The sequence below is a fragment of the Pygoscelis adeliae genome, unplaced genomic scaffold (genome assembly GCF_000699105.1).
Source record: "Pygoscelis adeliae isolate BGI_AS28 unplaced genomic scaffold, ASM69910v1 Scaffold314, whole genome shotgun sequence".
NCBI classification, from domain to species: domain Eukaryota; kingdom Metazoa; phylum Chordata; class Aves; order Sphenisciformes; family Spheniscidae; genus Pygoscelis; species Pygoscelis adeliae.
Window position 1 is genome coordinate 893548 of NW_008824668.1, and position 14506 is coordinate 908053.

General features: G+C 44.2%; 1 protein-coding gene across 1 annotated transcript in view; it reads left to right on the forward strand.

Moving 5' to 3' along the window:
• Positions 1–5044, forward strand: part of WDHD1 (WD repeat and HMG-box DNA binding protein 1) — a 29311-nt gene extending 24267 nt beyond the window's left edge. The window contains 7 exon segments of the mRNA XM_009322918.1: positions 1–97; positions 1076–1132; positions 2026–2069; positions 2228–2386; positions 2782–2915; positions 4120–4255; positions 4844–5044. The exon segment at positions 1–97 is cut by the window's left edge and continues 24 nt beyond it. Coding sequence (XP_009321193.1) covers positions 1–97; positions 1076–1132; positions 2026–2069; positions 2228–2386; positions 2782–2915; positions 4120–4255; positions 4844–5044 — 828 coding nt within the window.
• Positions 5045–14506: the final 9462 nt, after the last annotated feature.

A 14506-nucleotide genomic window follows, 5' to 3' on the forward strand; every position in this document is an offset into this window, starting at 1 on the left:
CCAGTCAGAAATGTACAGCAGGACCAAGAAATGGAAGATGCTGAGGAAACTGATGCCTATGAGGAAGCAGAAGAAACACCAGAAGTGCATAAACAGAGTAAGAAAAATATATCCTCTGAATAGGCTGGAAGTTACCTAGATGTGTCTTTCATAGACATAATATGGAATTCTAGAAAATTCCCAGATAATTGGTAGTTTGGATAACTCAGCAGTCTATAGGACTATGCAAACAATGGGGTTTTCTGTCTGTTGTTTTGTTTTGTTCTTTTGACGTAAAATTTAGGAAAGACAGGCACACCACCTGTCACGGGGCACCACAAGTGAGGTACAGGAGGTTTGATTTAGAAGCCATTTATGTAAATAGAAAATAATCCCATTTTTTTCACTGAGTTTTGAAACTCTGCAACTGTAGCAGGGACTAGGTTTTCTGCTACCTAGTCAGAACAGGTCTGGTAGTTTCTGATCTGTCTTATTTGGGTGTTGACATGTGAAAAAATGCTCAGGAACAACAGGGTGACATGCAGTAACTCCTGCCTGCGGGCTTCCCGTTACCTGGAATTCCCTGTGGGAGATGAGTGGTAGTGCCTACCTGAGTGAGCGGGTCCGTATTCCAGACTGTGCCTGCAGCCACTGCAGAGTTAACAAGTTTAGTGTGTCATCTGCTCTGTCGCAGCTTGCTTCTGCATTGTACTTAGTAACCATTTGAGGGACCCTTGGGGAGTTTTTCCGTTGTCGGATACTATTTCTAATGGACTGGGTCACCTTGTGAAACCATTGCTTTGGTTTCAGCTCAAATCTTGCAGGAGTTGAACTGACAGACAAGTAGCTTGCTGGGCACGCTTTAAGGCATAAGTTTAAGGTTTAAGGAATAAGTATACAAGTCTAAGTTAAATCTAGGTAGAGACAACAGATGGTTTTGTAAAAGTGTATGTACAATTTGAAAAGGAAAAGTCATGCTTTAAAATATAGATTGCTTTACTATAACTTACTTGTCTGTTTGGGGTTTTGTTTTTAAAGAAGTTATGCTATTAAATTTTATTGCACTTACATATGTACCTCTCTCTTTTTTCTGAAGGACCAAATCCTTTCTCCAAAGGTGTCACTTCAGCAGAGGTGACTACTCCAAAGTCTAGTGAGTAAATCTCCATTTATTCCAGGATGAGAACTTTGTCATGCTTCACGACATCTGCTCCTGTTTTTATCCTCCGTTCTCCCATTACTACTAAAATTCAGTGCATAACAGTGTTGTCAAGTGGTAACTTGCACTGATTGTTGTTCTCACGTCTTTAAGAGGTTCCCTATTCCTGTTGATGTCTTCATTACCTAATGATGTTCCATAACATTATTCTGATTGCCTTAGCTGTGCCAGATGCCGAATCGGTTGTCTTGCCTGCCTGTGTCATGAAGGCATTCTTTGGGACAGGGGAAAAAATGAGAAGAATGATCAGTTCATTTGTTTTACCAATCACAGGCACGTTTACTGGTTGCACTTACAAGGCAGAGTTAGTAACCCTGCCGTAGAACTGTGAGTCTGAGCAGCAGGGGCAGAATGCAACCTCTTGCTGCTTCTTGCTTCTTCCCTCCTGCCAGCCCTCTAGCAAGAACAATAGGAGTGGAAACGGATTTGGGAGTGGGGGAAGTACTGGGTCTTCCTGTGGATTTGTATTTTAAACTGTTGGTCCTGTGTGGCATTTCTGATGACTAATTAATAGCTGAGCATGTATAGTATAACCTTCATGGGGTTATTAAAGTGTCTTTCTCTTTATCCGACCACTTTCAAGCTTGATGGGAACTTATTTTCTTTGGTGTGGAATAGTTGATGCTTTTGATTCAGTTCTCCTCTTCAATTTTCAATGAACAGAGGCTGAAACACATACAATGAGTGTTAGCCGTGTTCTTTGGAAATAAGGCTAATGTTGTTTCATCTACTCATCTAGAATGTGCACATTGCGTCATAGATTTTTATATATGTGTGTGTGTACACACACATTTTTACTTTTTTTTTTTCCCTTTCCTATTAAATAGTTGTAATCGCATCAAGCAGCCAAGGACGAGTGAATCCCTTTAAGGTAAGAATTTTGCAGCTGGTTTGATTGTGGTGTTCTGAAAATCACAACCGATTATTATATCTAAAGTTTACAATATGGCTATGATAGATATCTGGGAGGGACAGAGGAGGGGAACATGACAGAAAGTAAATAAAATGTCTATTTATTTGTTTTGCTAGGTGTCGTCTAACAAAAAGGACCCAGCGGTCCCCTCAGCAAATGTTCTAGACACTATGAGCAAATACTCAAAGAAAACTTCTTTGTCTAGCAGTCGAGCTGTAAACAAGCAGAACCCTCCAGTTATAAAGCCTCTGATTCCCAAACCCAAGTCCAAGCAGGTAATGTTTCTAGTCTTTTTACGTTGTTTCAGTGAGCAAAGAACGGTAAATTGAATTTTACCAGCTTTTATCAAGTATGAAACCCTGTTGATTGAGTAAAGCATCTTAGATGGCAAAGTTCATTTAAGCATACTGCAGAAACTATAAAACACATAAAACAGCCAAAAAACATTTTCAGTTGTAGAAATTACATTCTGTGCTGAATCTTGTGCTTTTATTTGAAATAGTGTTAACTAAACATCTGCTGTGCTGAAATTGAACAGATTAGATGCTATATTAATGCAAGTGATGATTATGTCATTAGGAAAGGCTTGGTTTTTGTTAGGCTACATGGTAGGTGTTGTCTGAGAGCGAGGTGTCCTTACCTTTTTTTTTTTTAACCTTAATTTCTATAGGCTTTAGCAGCCTCCTTCTTCCAGGCTCGTACACCTAACTCTAGTGAAAAAACAGTGGAAGAAAGAGAAGAAAAAGCAGGAAACGAGTCCCACGAAGTCAAAGTCACTGCACAGGAGAACACTGAAAATAAAAGGTGAGTGGACGCTTGCATCTCGATGCCATGTTCCAGTGTCGATAGGATAGCAAGTCCAAAGTCCAAAAACTACTTTGTTTCTGAAGACGTTGGACTGGCCGAAGTAGCAGAACATCAAGATCAAAGGGTTAGCTCACAAGTTGTCACATTTGTGAACTCGCTTCAGAAATTTAGTAAACTGCTACTTAAACTATGCATGTTATCAAACAAACCTGCAATAAAACACATCAGTTGGATTTTCAAATTGCCACATTGCAATCACGGCGGAAGAACAGAGAAGAGCATTCTGTTCGTTAAATCTTTCCCGGTGTGCATGGCAGTGTTATTCAAAGTAGAAGTTTTGCATCGGCCTGAGACAAATACATGCGTGAGTGAATAATAAACAAACAATGCAAAATGCAATTTTGGGGCTCTAAGCAACGATTTTTGCCTTGATACTACTTATGCATCTGATAATGATCTTTGAATGATAAATGAAACCATGCTGCTGTGCCAGTTCCAAGTATAGGAAATACTTAAAGTTTAAACATCTCTAGCAAATCTCAAAGGAGGTCTAAAAGCAAAGGGTTTTATGTGGAAGTGTAAAAGCTTTACTTTAGCGTGTTTTTTAAAAAAGCAAACAAAAAGCTATATCACCTAAGGAGCATGTCTTTTCCTAGCTAAGACTCTACTCTGTCCTGTTCCTCTGGAGCAGATGTATTTTCTAACAGTCCCAGTCCTCATGAAACTTGCATTATTACAATCATGTTTCATTTAGACTTCATTTGACTGAGGAAGATGAAGGTAATTATTATTCATTTGGACTAGCATTCTTTTCATTAACCTTTACAGATAATGTTCTAAAACAAGTGGCAAGGAGAATTGTGAAGAGGATTAGCTGAAACATGCTAATATATGTGCTCTATTTTTAGGTTGATGGGACCCTGTCAGAAAGGAAGAGAACCATTATGCTTTGTCATTCTAAAACTGAAATGTTAATTTCCATATATATCACAGTTTTAATAAAAATGCTTGACTTACTCTTGCCCTGTCAGCATGTTCTTTAAGCATACTGCAATAGGAGAAAGCAAACTGCTGACTATATATACGTCTTTTCTTTCAAGAACAAAAAAGTCCAGTTAGGTGGTGTTTAGAAATGGTGTTTTGAGGGATATGGTTTTCCTATAACCTTCTTAAATGGACAATTTTTGTGTGCTCATTTTAGACCAAAGACAGGATTCCAGATGTGGCTAGAAGAGAACAGAGCAAACATTTTGACAGATAATCCTGATCTGAATGAAGCAGAAGTAATAAAAGAAGGCATGAGTCGATTTAGAATGCTGTCGTCAGAAGAAAGAATGGTAAGAAAGCATTCTCTAATTCTGTTTTTTTGAGAACTTTTTCCCTCCGCGGAATCCCTTGGTTATTTTCAGTTAGGAATTTTTTCTTTAAATTCCACTGTCCTCCATCTTCATGGACTTCAGTTTTGAAGAAGGGCCATGATCTATGACATATACTTTATGAAAATATAAGCTATCTGAATAATAAGTAATAGCAGAAAGCAGCTTTTCCAAAGTGGGGCATGTGAGAGAAACGTAATCAATGAAGAAATAACAAAAGAGAAGGGAAGGAGTTAAAAGTGACGTAGGCAGGCTTCATTCATTGGGGCTTAAATTTGTTCTAACGCCTTTTGGGTTTCTTATTTGTCCAGAAAGACAATCGAGAGCTTCAATTTAATATACAGGCTCAAATGAAGTATAGTTTTGAAGGAGAACGCTGTCACAAAAATGGAAAGTGAGGAAATTGTTCCTAACTTGATCCTTATTAGTTCTTAACAGGAATTATTTCAGTGCTTCCTTATAATCAGAGAAAGTAGGTGTATTAAATAAAGTGGTGAGTTTTGTGGCCTAATTAGTGGTTTTCTGTTTAATGATGTACTTTCTTCAAAGGTGTGGACCGAGAAAGCAAAAGGAGGAACGGTTAGTGATTTAAAAGAAGACAAAAAGCGAAAGCGTCCCACAGCTGATGAAGATGAAGCGAAAAAGAATCAGGAGCAAAAATCGGAGGACTCAAATTTATCCAAAAAACCAAAGCCTTTAGATCAATCTACAAATGTCAGATTGTCGGCTTTTGCATTCAAGCAAAGCTAAGTAATGTGGTACCTTCTCAGCATCTGTTTTCTGAAAACGTTAGGTAGTTCTGTACTGAGGAACTTGCTGCTGTGCTCAAAGAGCGCTAGCAAAAAGAGTGCCTTGCTCCAAATAGTCTTTTAGAAAGTATTTTATTATCAGTTCTTGAGGGAAATGTTGAATTCATTCTCCCGCTCTTTTGCAAGTTACTGGCATAAAGCTTGATAGCAAAACTAATACTAATGGACCTGTTACCTGGAAGCACAGTTCCACACAGTGTTGTGTAGCTGTGTGCCTCGATACTTGTAATATTTGATGCTAAATAGGGATTAGTCATTCTGGAGAGGATAAACTACGTCCAAAAGCCGTCCTATGGTTTTAGAGAGGCAAAGTAATGGCTTCTATACCATTCCTTCTGCCTGCTGCAAACACTTGTAAGAGAAAGTCACTCAAAAAAATGGGAGTGAGGGGAAGATAGCTTAACGTGGTGCTGATGTTCAGCTGCATTTTCGACATCTCTGGCTGTGACGGTGGCAGAGAGCAGTCTGATCTGGGCAGGGAGAGAAAACCGGCACAGGAGCTGAATTAGGAAGGTCAGATGTGCAAAAATGAGCCATTCCAGACTGTGCAAATGTACTTCCCCAATCTGTGCCTCAGCAGGGTCCAGAAAGTGCTCAGTACTTGAAAATCTCTGTATTGTTTTATGTAATGTTTGTTTTTTAAATAAAATGTGAATGTTTCTTTGTTTTAAGGTGGTGGTCTTTGCAGTTTTTATAATGAAAGTAAACAGACTTCTACCTACAAGTCATAAGGCAGTCGTATTTACCTTCTCTGGAGAAAAGGCAGTACGTCTAATAAATGTATTTGAAGCAAACTCCAAGTTTGAAACTTTTTTTAAGGACAAGGTAAAATAATTTATCTCTAGCGTAACAACTGAGACTGAAGAGTTCTAAACTAGGTTTTTTTCCCTGGGTTTGGACATCCTTTCATCGTTTGCTTTTTTTAATAGAATCAGAGAGTCATAGAATCATTAAGGTTGGAAAAGACCTCCAGGATCATCGAGTCCAACCGTCAACCCAACACCACCATGCCCACTGAACCCTGTCCCTCAGCGCCGCATCTACCCGTCTTTTAAATACTTCCAGGGATGGGGACTCAACCACTTCCCTGGGCAGCCTGGTCCAATGTTTAACCACTCTTTCAGGAAAGACATTTTTCCTCACGTCCAATCTAAATATCCCCTGGTGCAACTTTTCATTCTTTATTTGTCTTCACATTATTACTGAAAAGGCAGGTGACTGTCCATTTAGAACACACTTTTAACACTGAAATCTGTAGTTTGAAGATTCAGTGAGATTTCTGTAAAAGCCACTAAATCTTAGTGTAAGATGTGTTTTGCTATAGACTCTTTTTAGCAATTGTAGGTCATTTTGGAGAAAACAGCTCCTGTTTTCACGGTATGTAAAAAAAAAAAAACAACTTAAAAAAAAATGGGGGTCATGATGTCAACCAGGGATGGTAAATCCAAATAGAGAAAGACCTGAAGACCTGTCAATTTAAATGCTTTTTTTTCATCCACAGTTCTTATATAATGTTGCACATTTTATTTGTTTAATGCTGACAGTAGACAGCAAGTAATAAGTAATGTAAGTAATAATTAATTTTCTGTATTGACATAATACAGGAAGTTCAGGAGAGTAGTGGCATATTACAGTGATTTTTCTACATTCTTCGGAAAGAAGTGATTGTATCAGAGACTGGGATTTATTTTTAGGCAGTAAAGCATATTTCCACATTTGGGTGTATTGGAGAAAAACAGAATTGCATTGGTAAGAAAAACAGCCTGATAGAAAAATCACTATGAGCTTGGTGAACTGTGTAATGTTTTCTTTCTGCTAGGCTAGGTTGTTCTGGTGACGACTTGAGCGTCTTGACCGTGGTGCTGCGAGATGGGCTGGGTGTGAACGGATGGCCCTTCTTTTCATCTGTATACATAGAATCCGTACTCGAGCTGAGCTGCCTGTCAGGTGCCCTTTCCGCAGGCCAAATACGAGAAATTAAGGCACCCTCTGCAGTAAGTAAGCAAGCAGGCTTTCTGAGTGACTCCTCAGGGCTTCTACATAAAGGCTGCATAAAATTACTTGAGCAAGATAGTTACACCTCGGGCTCAGGACATTGAAGCCAGTTGTGCTTCTGGCTGTTGGGACCGTGTGGGTCCACCGTCCCGCCCTGTTGCGCAGGCTGTGCTTTGCTTCCAACTACAGGCACAAATCCGGTACGGAGGCGGGTAGGTATCCGCTGCTGCAAACGGCTGGTCCCACAGAGCATCCAAAGTCCTTTTGGCTCCTGTAGGAGGAAGGGAACATCCAAAGTAAACTTCCATGAGAGTTTTCGGAGAGCTGGATGTTCGCAATCATGTAGCTCTTCTGAACAAACACACCAAAGGTCTGTTTAAAGGGAGGCTCCTGGATTTTGTGGATGGCTTAATGGAAATCACTGGGGATGTCGGGCACCACCCTGCCTGTCCCTGGTTCCCGTTTGCTTTCCTCCTGGCTTAATTTTCGCTGTATAATGCTTGTGGGTTTCATCAAACCCAATGTCCGCAGCCTTGGGGTCACAGTCTGGATCTGACTGCTACCCCCACGGCTGGTTAGAGGCGGCAAAACTGTTTCCAACATCAGATCTGAAATTTTGCATCGGAGCTGCATGGTTGGTGATGGTGATTGCAGCAGGGATTTTTAATTATGACAGTTGCTGCTGTCCACAGCAATAAAATAAACAGCCAACAGGGGCTATCGAGATTGTGGAAGCGAGTACCCAGCTGCTTTTATGCTGGGAGGATCATCTCCCACTAGGCTGCTGTCGCGTTTCTTTCATCAAAGATGGATTTTGCTCTATTACGCAGCTGCAGGCAGAGCTACAAATACACCCTCCATCACCTGGAGCCTTCCGGGGAGCTGCGCTGAGCCAGCCGGGAATGGGGTGTGCTCATCCAGCAAAAGCACCGGCAGGACAGTGCTAAGTATAACTTTCAATTCGGGTGGAAATGAAATGCCAAACCAAAAATGAACAGAAAACGTGGAATGGATTTTCAAGTGAAAACAGTTTAAATCTCAGCTAGGTTTTTTTCTTTTTTTTTTGAAAAAGATATCCCCCAAAGAATTTAATAGAATTTCATTAAATTCTTCAGAAATGCTTCTTTGTGCTGAATTTGCCATCTTTCCACTGAAAAACCAGCTATTCTAGAAAAGCCAACCTGGAAACTATGTCAAGAAACCTGCCTGACGTTGGTTGTTCCTACTGTGCTCAGAAAACCAGAGAGGGAGGATTGCACCGCTGAAATAGCTGATCTTTGGATCAGATTTGAAAGGCTCCAGCTATTGACCCGCCGCCGGGGCTCTGCTGCGACCGCGCTCTTCATGTTGCTGTGCCAAAACGCTTTGCTGTGTCTAATCCCAACCCCGACGCCCCTACCTGATGATTGCCGTTCCTCTTCAAATCCGGGAACACAAAGCACCTTCTCTTCCTCGTTCTCTGCGTCTGAGTCTGTCATCCTCTTCTGTTTCGTTACGTTATTTGACCTTAAAAAAAAAAAAATCCCTTCCTCATGCACTTTTTCTGAAGAAGAAAGTCATGTTAAAAGAAGTAGCGTATGAAAACAGATAGCAGGTGATGGAGCCTGCAAAAGAGAATATTTTATATATTTGTGCGTGTGGCATTTTGTTCAGTTACCTCTGTTGCTGCTGTTGCTCCATATTTACTCCAGAGATGCTCCTTGCCGGAAAGATGCAGCTACTAAAAACCAACAAGGATAGTCCCAAAACGATGGGCAGAGTCTGACAGTTTTTCATGGGGGGATATAATCCAAAGTAGCAAACGCCCACCTCCCCTGTTCTGCAGCTGACAGAGCATTTCAAGCCCTTTATCTTATAAAAACATCTATAAATTACCTGCTAGGTTTGCTGGAGTGTTGCTAACCTGTTGGACTTCAGAGGGAGTGCCGGATCTGCAGGAAGCTCGGCATTTATTCAGGGAAAGAACATTTGTACTGCAAAAAAATATCCGCTCACCTCCTAAAGAATATTTTCTTTGGCTTTCCCAGCACTTGCTCCATAATATAATTTTGCTATGAAAGAAAACGACACCGCCGAGCTGAGCTGACCAAACCAATGCAAAAAGCCTCGCCTGCCTTCGGAGCATCGCGTTGCTGTATAAGGCACGAGCTGAGTGTGGAGGATGATAACAGGCACGTCGCGGGAGGAAAGCACTCTTCCCACGACGTTTCGGTTTCTACCTGAGCTACTTGCTGCTGCCTGTCCCTCGCTGCTGGGCTCAGACCCGCGGGCTGGCAGCCGAGGGGCAGGCGAAGCTGCAGCTGGGCTCCAACAACATCACCAAAATCGTATTTTGCATACCCTACTCTTTTTTTTTTTCTTTTTAAATGGTGTGTAATGCCAAATCCTGACAAAAAAATATCTCTGCCCTTCGCATGTCATGAATCCGTGTCAGCTTGTGTTATTTTGGATTTGGAGAGTTTTCTTTGGCTGTGCTTTAAATCCTAGTGACAAGCAGCCTCTGGCGAGGAGGCCGAGTACGTGTAGTACACAGCACAGAGCGGTAGCTGCTTTCAAGTAAATGGTGTAAAGCTGATTGCTGCCTTTCATACTGGGAGTTTTAACTTTTTTTGTTGTCGTTTTCAGTGTAGGTAGTGGTCAGATTAGAAGGTCTATTTGCAGCACAACATCTGACAAGTTTATCTCAAGCATTTGGTACTGGAGTGTGACAGCAAATATTTTGTGGCAATGCATTTACAGTTAAGATGCTCATCTCCATCAGGGAAGAAAGATGTCTCGTCTTGGCTTCTGGGGATGTCCTGTGTCTCCAGTTTCCGCAGCAAAGCTGGTTCATCCTTGGGTTAGCTCTGCTGGTGTCGGTTAGGGTTCTCCAGGGCTTCTGCTGTGTCCTTCACTGAGGATTTGCATCAACCTAAAGCGAAGTTCCCATGGCTTGTCTGGCATTGCATTCCCTGATTAGAAAATTAATAACTGTTGCTTATAACTTCTCCTTCTCCCTCTGTTGCTGCAGGAGTGAGCAATGCCATCAGACTCAAGTGAAGATCTGCTTTATGAACCCGGTGTAAGTCACCTTCACAGAGCTCTGTGGTTGTCGCCAGCCTCCGACGGTGCGCACAGCCGGAGCAGCTTGGTTACTCCAGCTGGGCGTGTTTCTTACCTCGTAGGCAGTAAAAGAAAGTCGTATATCAACAGGGAACAGTTTTGGGGTGGGAAAGTCAAGAAAACTCAACCAGCTTGGATGCTTGGGGTGGAGCTGGGCAAAGGCCTGTGTTTGGACAAGCTTTCCCTTCTCAAACATCTTCTGGCTATGAAACGCACCTCAACTTCTTTCTAAAGAACATAACTGTGATGGTCGTGGAGTGACTCAACTTGATGGTCCTGGCTGGCTAGTCCGAGGAGAAGACAACAGCGGTGAGAATTGCCTATGAGAGGGTCGGGTGTCTCATGCAGTAGAGTGTTTTGATGGAGAACAGCAGACCTGGCTGCTTCTCTCTCCTCCTGGCTGATGTGCTGCTGTATAAATGCAATATTAATTTACTTAAAGGCAGTCAAAACACGGATACCTACCCGGGCTGCCAAAAGAGCCACTTGACGCTGGACTCAATTGGACACGAATGGCAGAGGAAATTTGCAGGAATAGTTTCAAGTCGCGTGTTACCAGGGAACAATCCAGTCTACAAATCACATTATCGATCTCGGAGTAATAACAGTGAGAAGCAACCGAGGGGAGCGATGCGGGGGCACAGCTGCTATTCCCGTCTGCCTGGCGCGTGAATCAAAAGCCGCCCTTGGTTTAGGAATGGGCTGGAGGGACCTAGAGATCACCCTGGCTGATGTCAGATAGCTCCCATCGGAAATAGGGTACAGGTCCATGGGAGCCTGGAGACTTGCGTTATAGGCTGTTTTCACGTTCTTAAAAGCATAAATATGAATTTACCTCCTACAGCCTGCCCGGGCCACCCCTCTGAAGTTTTCCAAATTTCGGGGAGCAAAGGCTGGAGGAGTCCATCGGTGTGAGATCCTGCGTCCTTGCTCTGTGAAGGCGTGAGGGGAAAGCCGGGGCAGGGCAAAACTGCTGCCTTCGCTTCCAGTTTCAGCTCTAAAATGTGAGACCTCACCAGGGAAGTTAAAACGCAGATGGCATCTGAAGAAAACCCCTCAGACCTTGGGGATCCTCTGTCCTTGCAGAGCAACAAATCCCCCTGTAAGAGGTTAGTATTTTAGGAGCCTGTTATCAATTTTGCTTGTTATTCTGGGTAATAGAATTAAATTGTTCATGATTCACTCTTTAAACTGACGCGCTGTGATTCCAGGGTCTGATAAATCCCAAGCTGTGTTTCCAGGGCATGGGACGGATGTCAGTAGGCTGCGACGCTGCCATCCATCGCCGCTGTGGGCTCAGCTATTATTTAAGGATCACGTTCGGGTCACGTTCTGGCTTGATGTTAATAGCAGGATCGATGTGCATTGCTCTTTTCCTGCTTGAGCTGTTAATGATACGCTGGGTCGATGCAGATGGTTTGAAAAGGTGGAATTCATCATCTCGAACTTTAAGCTCTGAGCCCAGTCCCAAACGCTCCCACTTTATAGTCAATGGAGGAAAAATAGGTCTTTTGTGCGTGATATATCTCAGCCTTTTTTTTAGCAGCTGTCAACGCAGAAATTGCCCTTGAAATACCTTTTAGGCGGCTTCATCTGACCCAGTGAAGACTGCCCAGGGTCTCTTCATCCTTAGCCAGCTTGGCGCGACGAGGTTTCTTTCGAGAGCCCGCTCTTCAAACCCTGAGGAGCATCTCGGGCATGCAGGGAACGATGCTCCAGCCCTTCCCCGCCGGGTCCCGCTCAATGCCACTGAAACCGTGGGGAAGCTCGATCGACTGAAACGGGTCAAGGAGCTGGAGCCTGAATATAAACCCGCTCCATCCTGTCCCTATTTCGTATTTTCTCTACTTTTGAAGACAAGAGAGGCCTCCGATGGGCTTTACCACGGACCATGCACCCCCGTGCCCCCACCTTGGCACCCTGCAGCATCCCCCGGCTCTCCCAGGGACACCCCAGGTAACCTCCAGCGGGTGCGCTGGGCTTTCACCTGCTCTACACCTTATTCTAGACTTGCAAATAATTCAAGTTACAGCCTCGGGGCTTTTTGCACTCTCTGTTTTGTTGCTTTTTAAGAATCTCCAACCTCTGAACAGCGAAAATAACCCCCAAGCTCTGAGCGAGCACAGGAAAGAGAAACAGGGCAGATTCCCTTTACGAAATTCAAAGTATCTTTTAACAACGTTGCACGGGACCATCTGCCGCTCTTCTGTTTTATAGCCTGTGTTTCACTTTTTTGGGGGTATATTCAGAAATAGCAAAGAAAAATTTCTTTGGGAAGGCTACATGAGAACATGGGGTGCAATTAATAGGGAATTATCAATAAAATCTTATCATAAGACACTTAAAAGAAAAAAAAAAAGGCCAAGCATTAGTGCTTCTGCTTTCCCAGCTGATGTGGGTTTGTGTTTCAGAAGGAGAGGACTTCGCCGTGGCTGGAAATCGGGCTGTGTCCTAACACACCCTGACACATATCTAAATTACCTAAACCTAATAATTCTGCGTTTGCAAATGCTGTTGGCAGAACTGCTGGCACCGGCTCCCACGTGTGCAACCTCTGCTCAGACATACCCAGAAAAAGTGGTTTTCTGCGAATCCACACAGTGCTTACTCTAGCAAATAAGGTGGCAACTGCCCTTCTCTCCCCATAAATAGGAGGAAAATTACAACCAACTCCCACAGCTGCTGAGTTCAGACTGTTATAAAGTCTGGGGTGACTCCAGAGGGAGCTTATCTTCTCCTTTTCCAAGAGAATAAAGGTAGCAAAGACTAGGGAGTGCCAAGATAATTAGATGCCCTTTACTAACCCCTTTTTCATGCGGATGTTTAGGTCTCAGTGGTCTGTAGCTCCGAAGAAATGCCACCCAACCCTTTGAACCATGTCAGCTTAGTCTAGCTCCAAATGAAAGTGGCAGTCGTTCTGCTGAGCCCCAAGAACATTTTTTGCAGGTTTCTAGTAAGGGAACCCACCTAGCTTATACGGAGGATTTGGACATCCTCAGAGGGTTGCGAAATGATGCGAGGTACCCAGCTTGCACCTCGGTGGGTGTCCGGGGAGGAGCGGGGATGGAGTTCAGGGCTTCAAATCCTCCGGCGCGGCAGTTTCTGTTCCCTGATCTGAGCCCGGGGCAATGAAACCGCGCTGAAGCCTGGCTGGCTGCAGGCCAGCGCCGGCCCCTTGATTTCACCTGAGTCATCCTGGCTCCCTTCTGGTAAAACGTATGATTGGAAACCGAATGATAAATGTGGAGCGCGTTACTGCTGCTGGGTTGGTTTGGGTTTTTTTTTTCCTTCTTTTTTTTGTCGCTCGTCTTGGTTAAATGTAGCTCTTGCGCCAGGAGGAGACGGAGGGAAAGCCAGTGAGTCATGCTCCCGCGCCCCATCCCTCCGACAGCTCCTTCCCCTCCTTATCTCCCCAGCAATTTACCATTTCCTAGGCACAAGGGGGGAGAACTTGCCCCCGCTGCCTTTCGGACAGATGACGTGTGAAAAGAGAGGGCTTTGCTGTGTCCCTTAGCATCTCGGCCATTTATTTTGATGGCAATCCAGAAAATATTAGTTACCCCGCTTGTGCGATGGGCGACGGAGTGCGCGCTCTATGCTCAGCTGAACCTTAAGATTCAGTTTCTACCTCATAAAATCCCAGAATAGCTTCGGCCGGAGGGGACCTCCCTTCCAAACCACCCGCCCCAGCATTTATTTGTTCGACAACATTTGAACCCTAAGTGAGGCCGGGGCAGAAGGGCCTGACAGCTGCCGTTGGCAAAGACAAGCTGCGCTTTGTCTCCCACATTTGCCCCAAAAGTGCCTGGAGGATGGAGGATGCTCAAACCGCTGGCCGGGGTGACATCCCAGCCAGATCCCCACGGAAACCCCGAAATAATTTGGTCTCAATCATCAGGGACGGCGCATTTCCAGAGCCACAGGTGGGAACGGGACAACATCGGGGCACATGAGCCATGCAGCAGGAAGGTGTCTGCAGAGCTCAGAGGTTTGAAGGGACCGAAACCCAGCCGTGATTAAGCGGTAGGGATTGTCACGAAGGGGGATAAATGCACGCCCGGGATCTTTCTGGTGGATGCATCCCGCCGCCAGCAGCTCAAAGCACCCCAGAACGGCCGCGATGGCGTTCCAGCAGTGGCGGGGAGCTGCTGTGCGGGACGCGCCAGCGTCCTTCACCCTGGCGGGAAAAGGACCACCTCTCGAAGTTTGGGAGGGTGAAGAGAAGATGGAGAACGACGCGGGGAGCTGCTGCACACGGCAGGGACCCACGTCCCAGCGGGACCCTCCCCATCCATCCTCTGCCGGA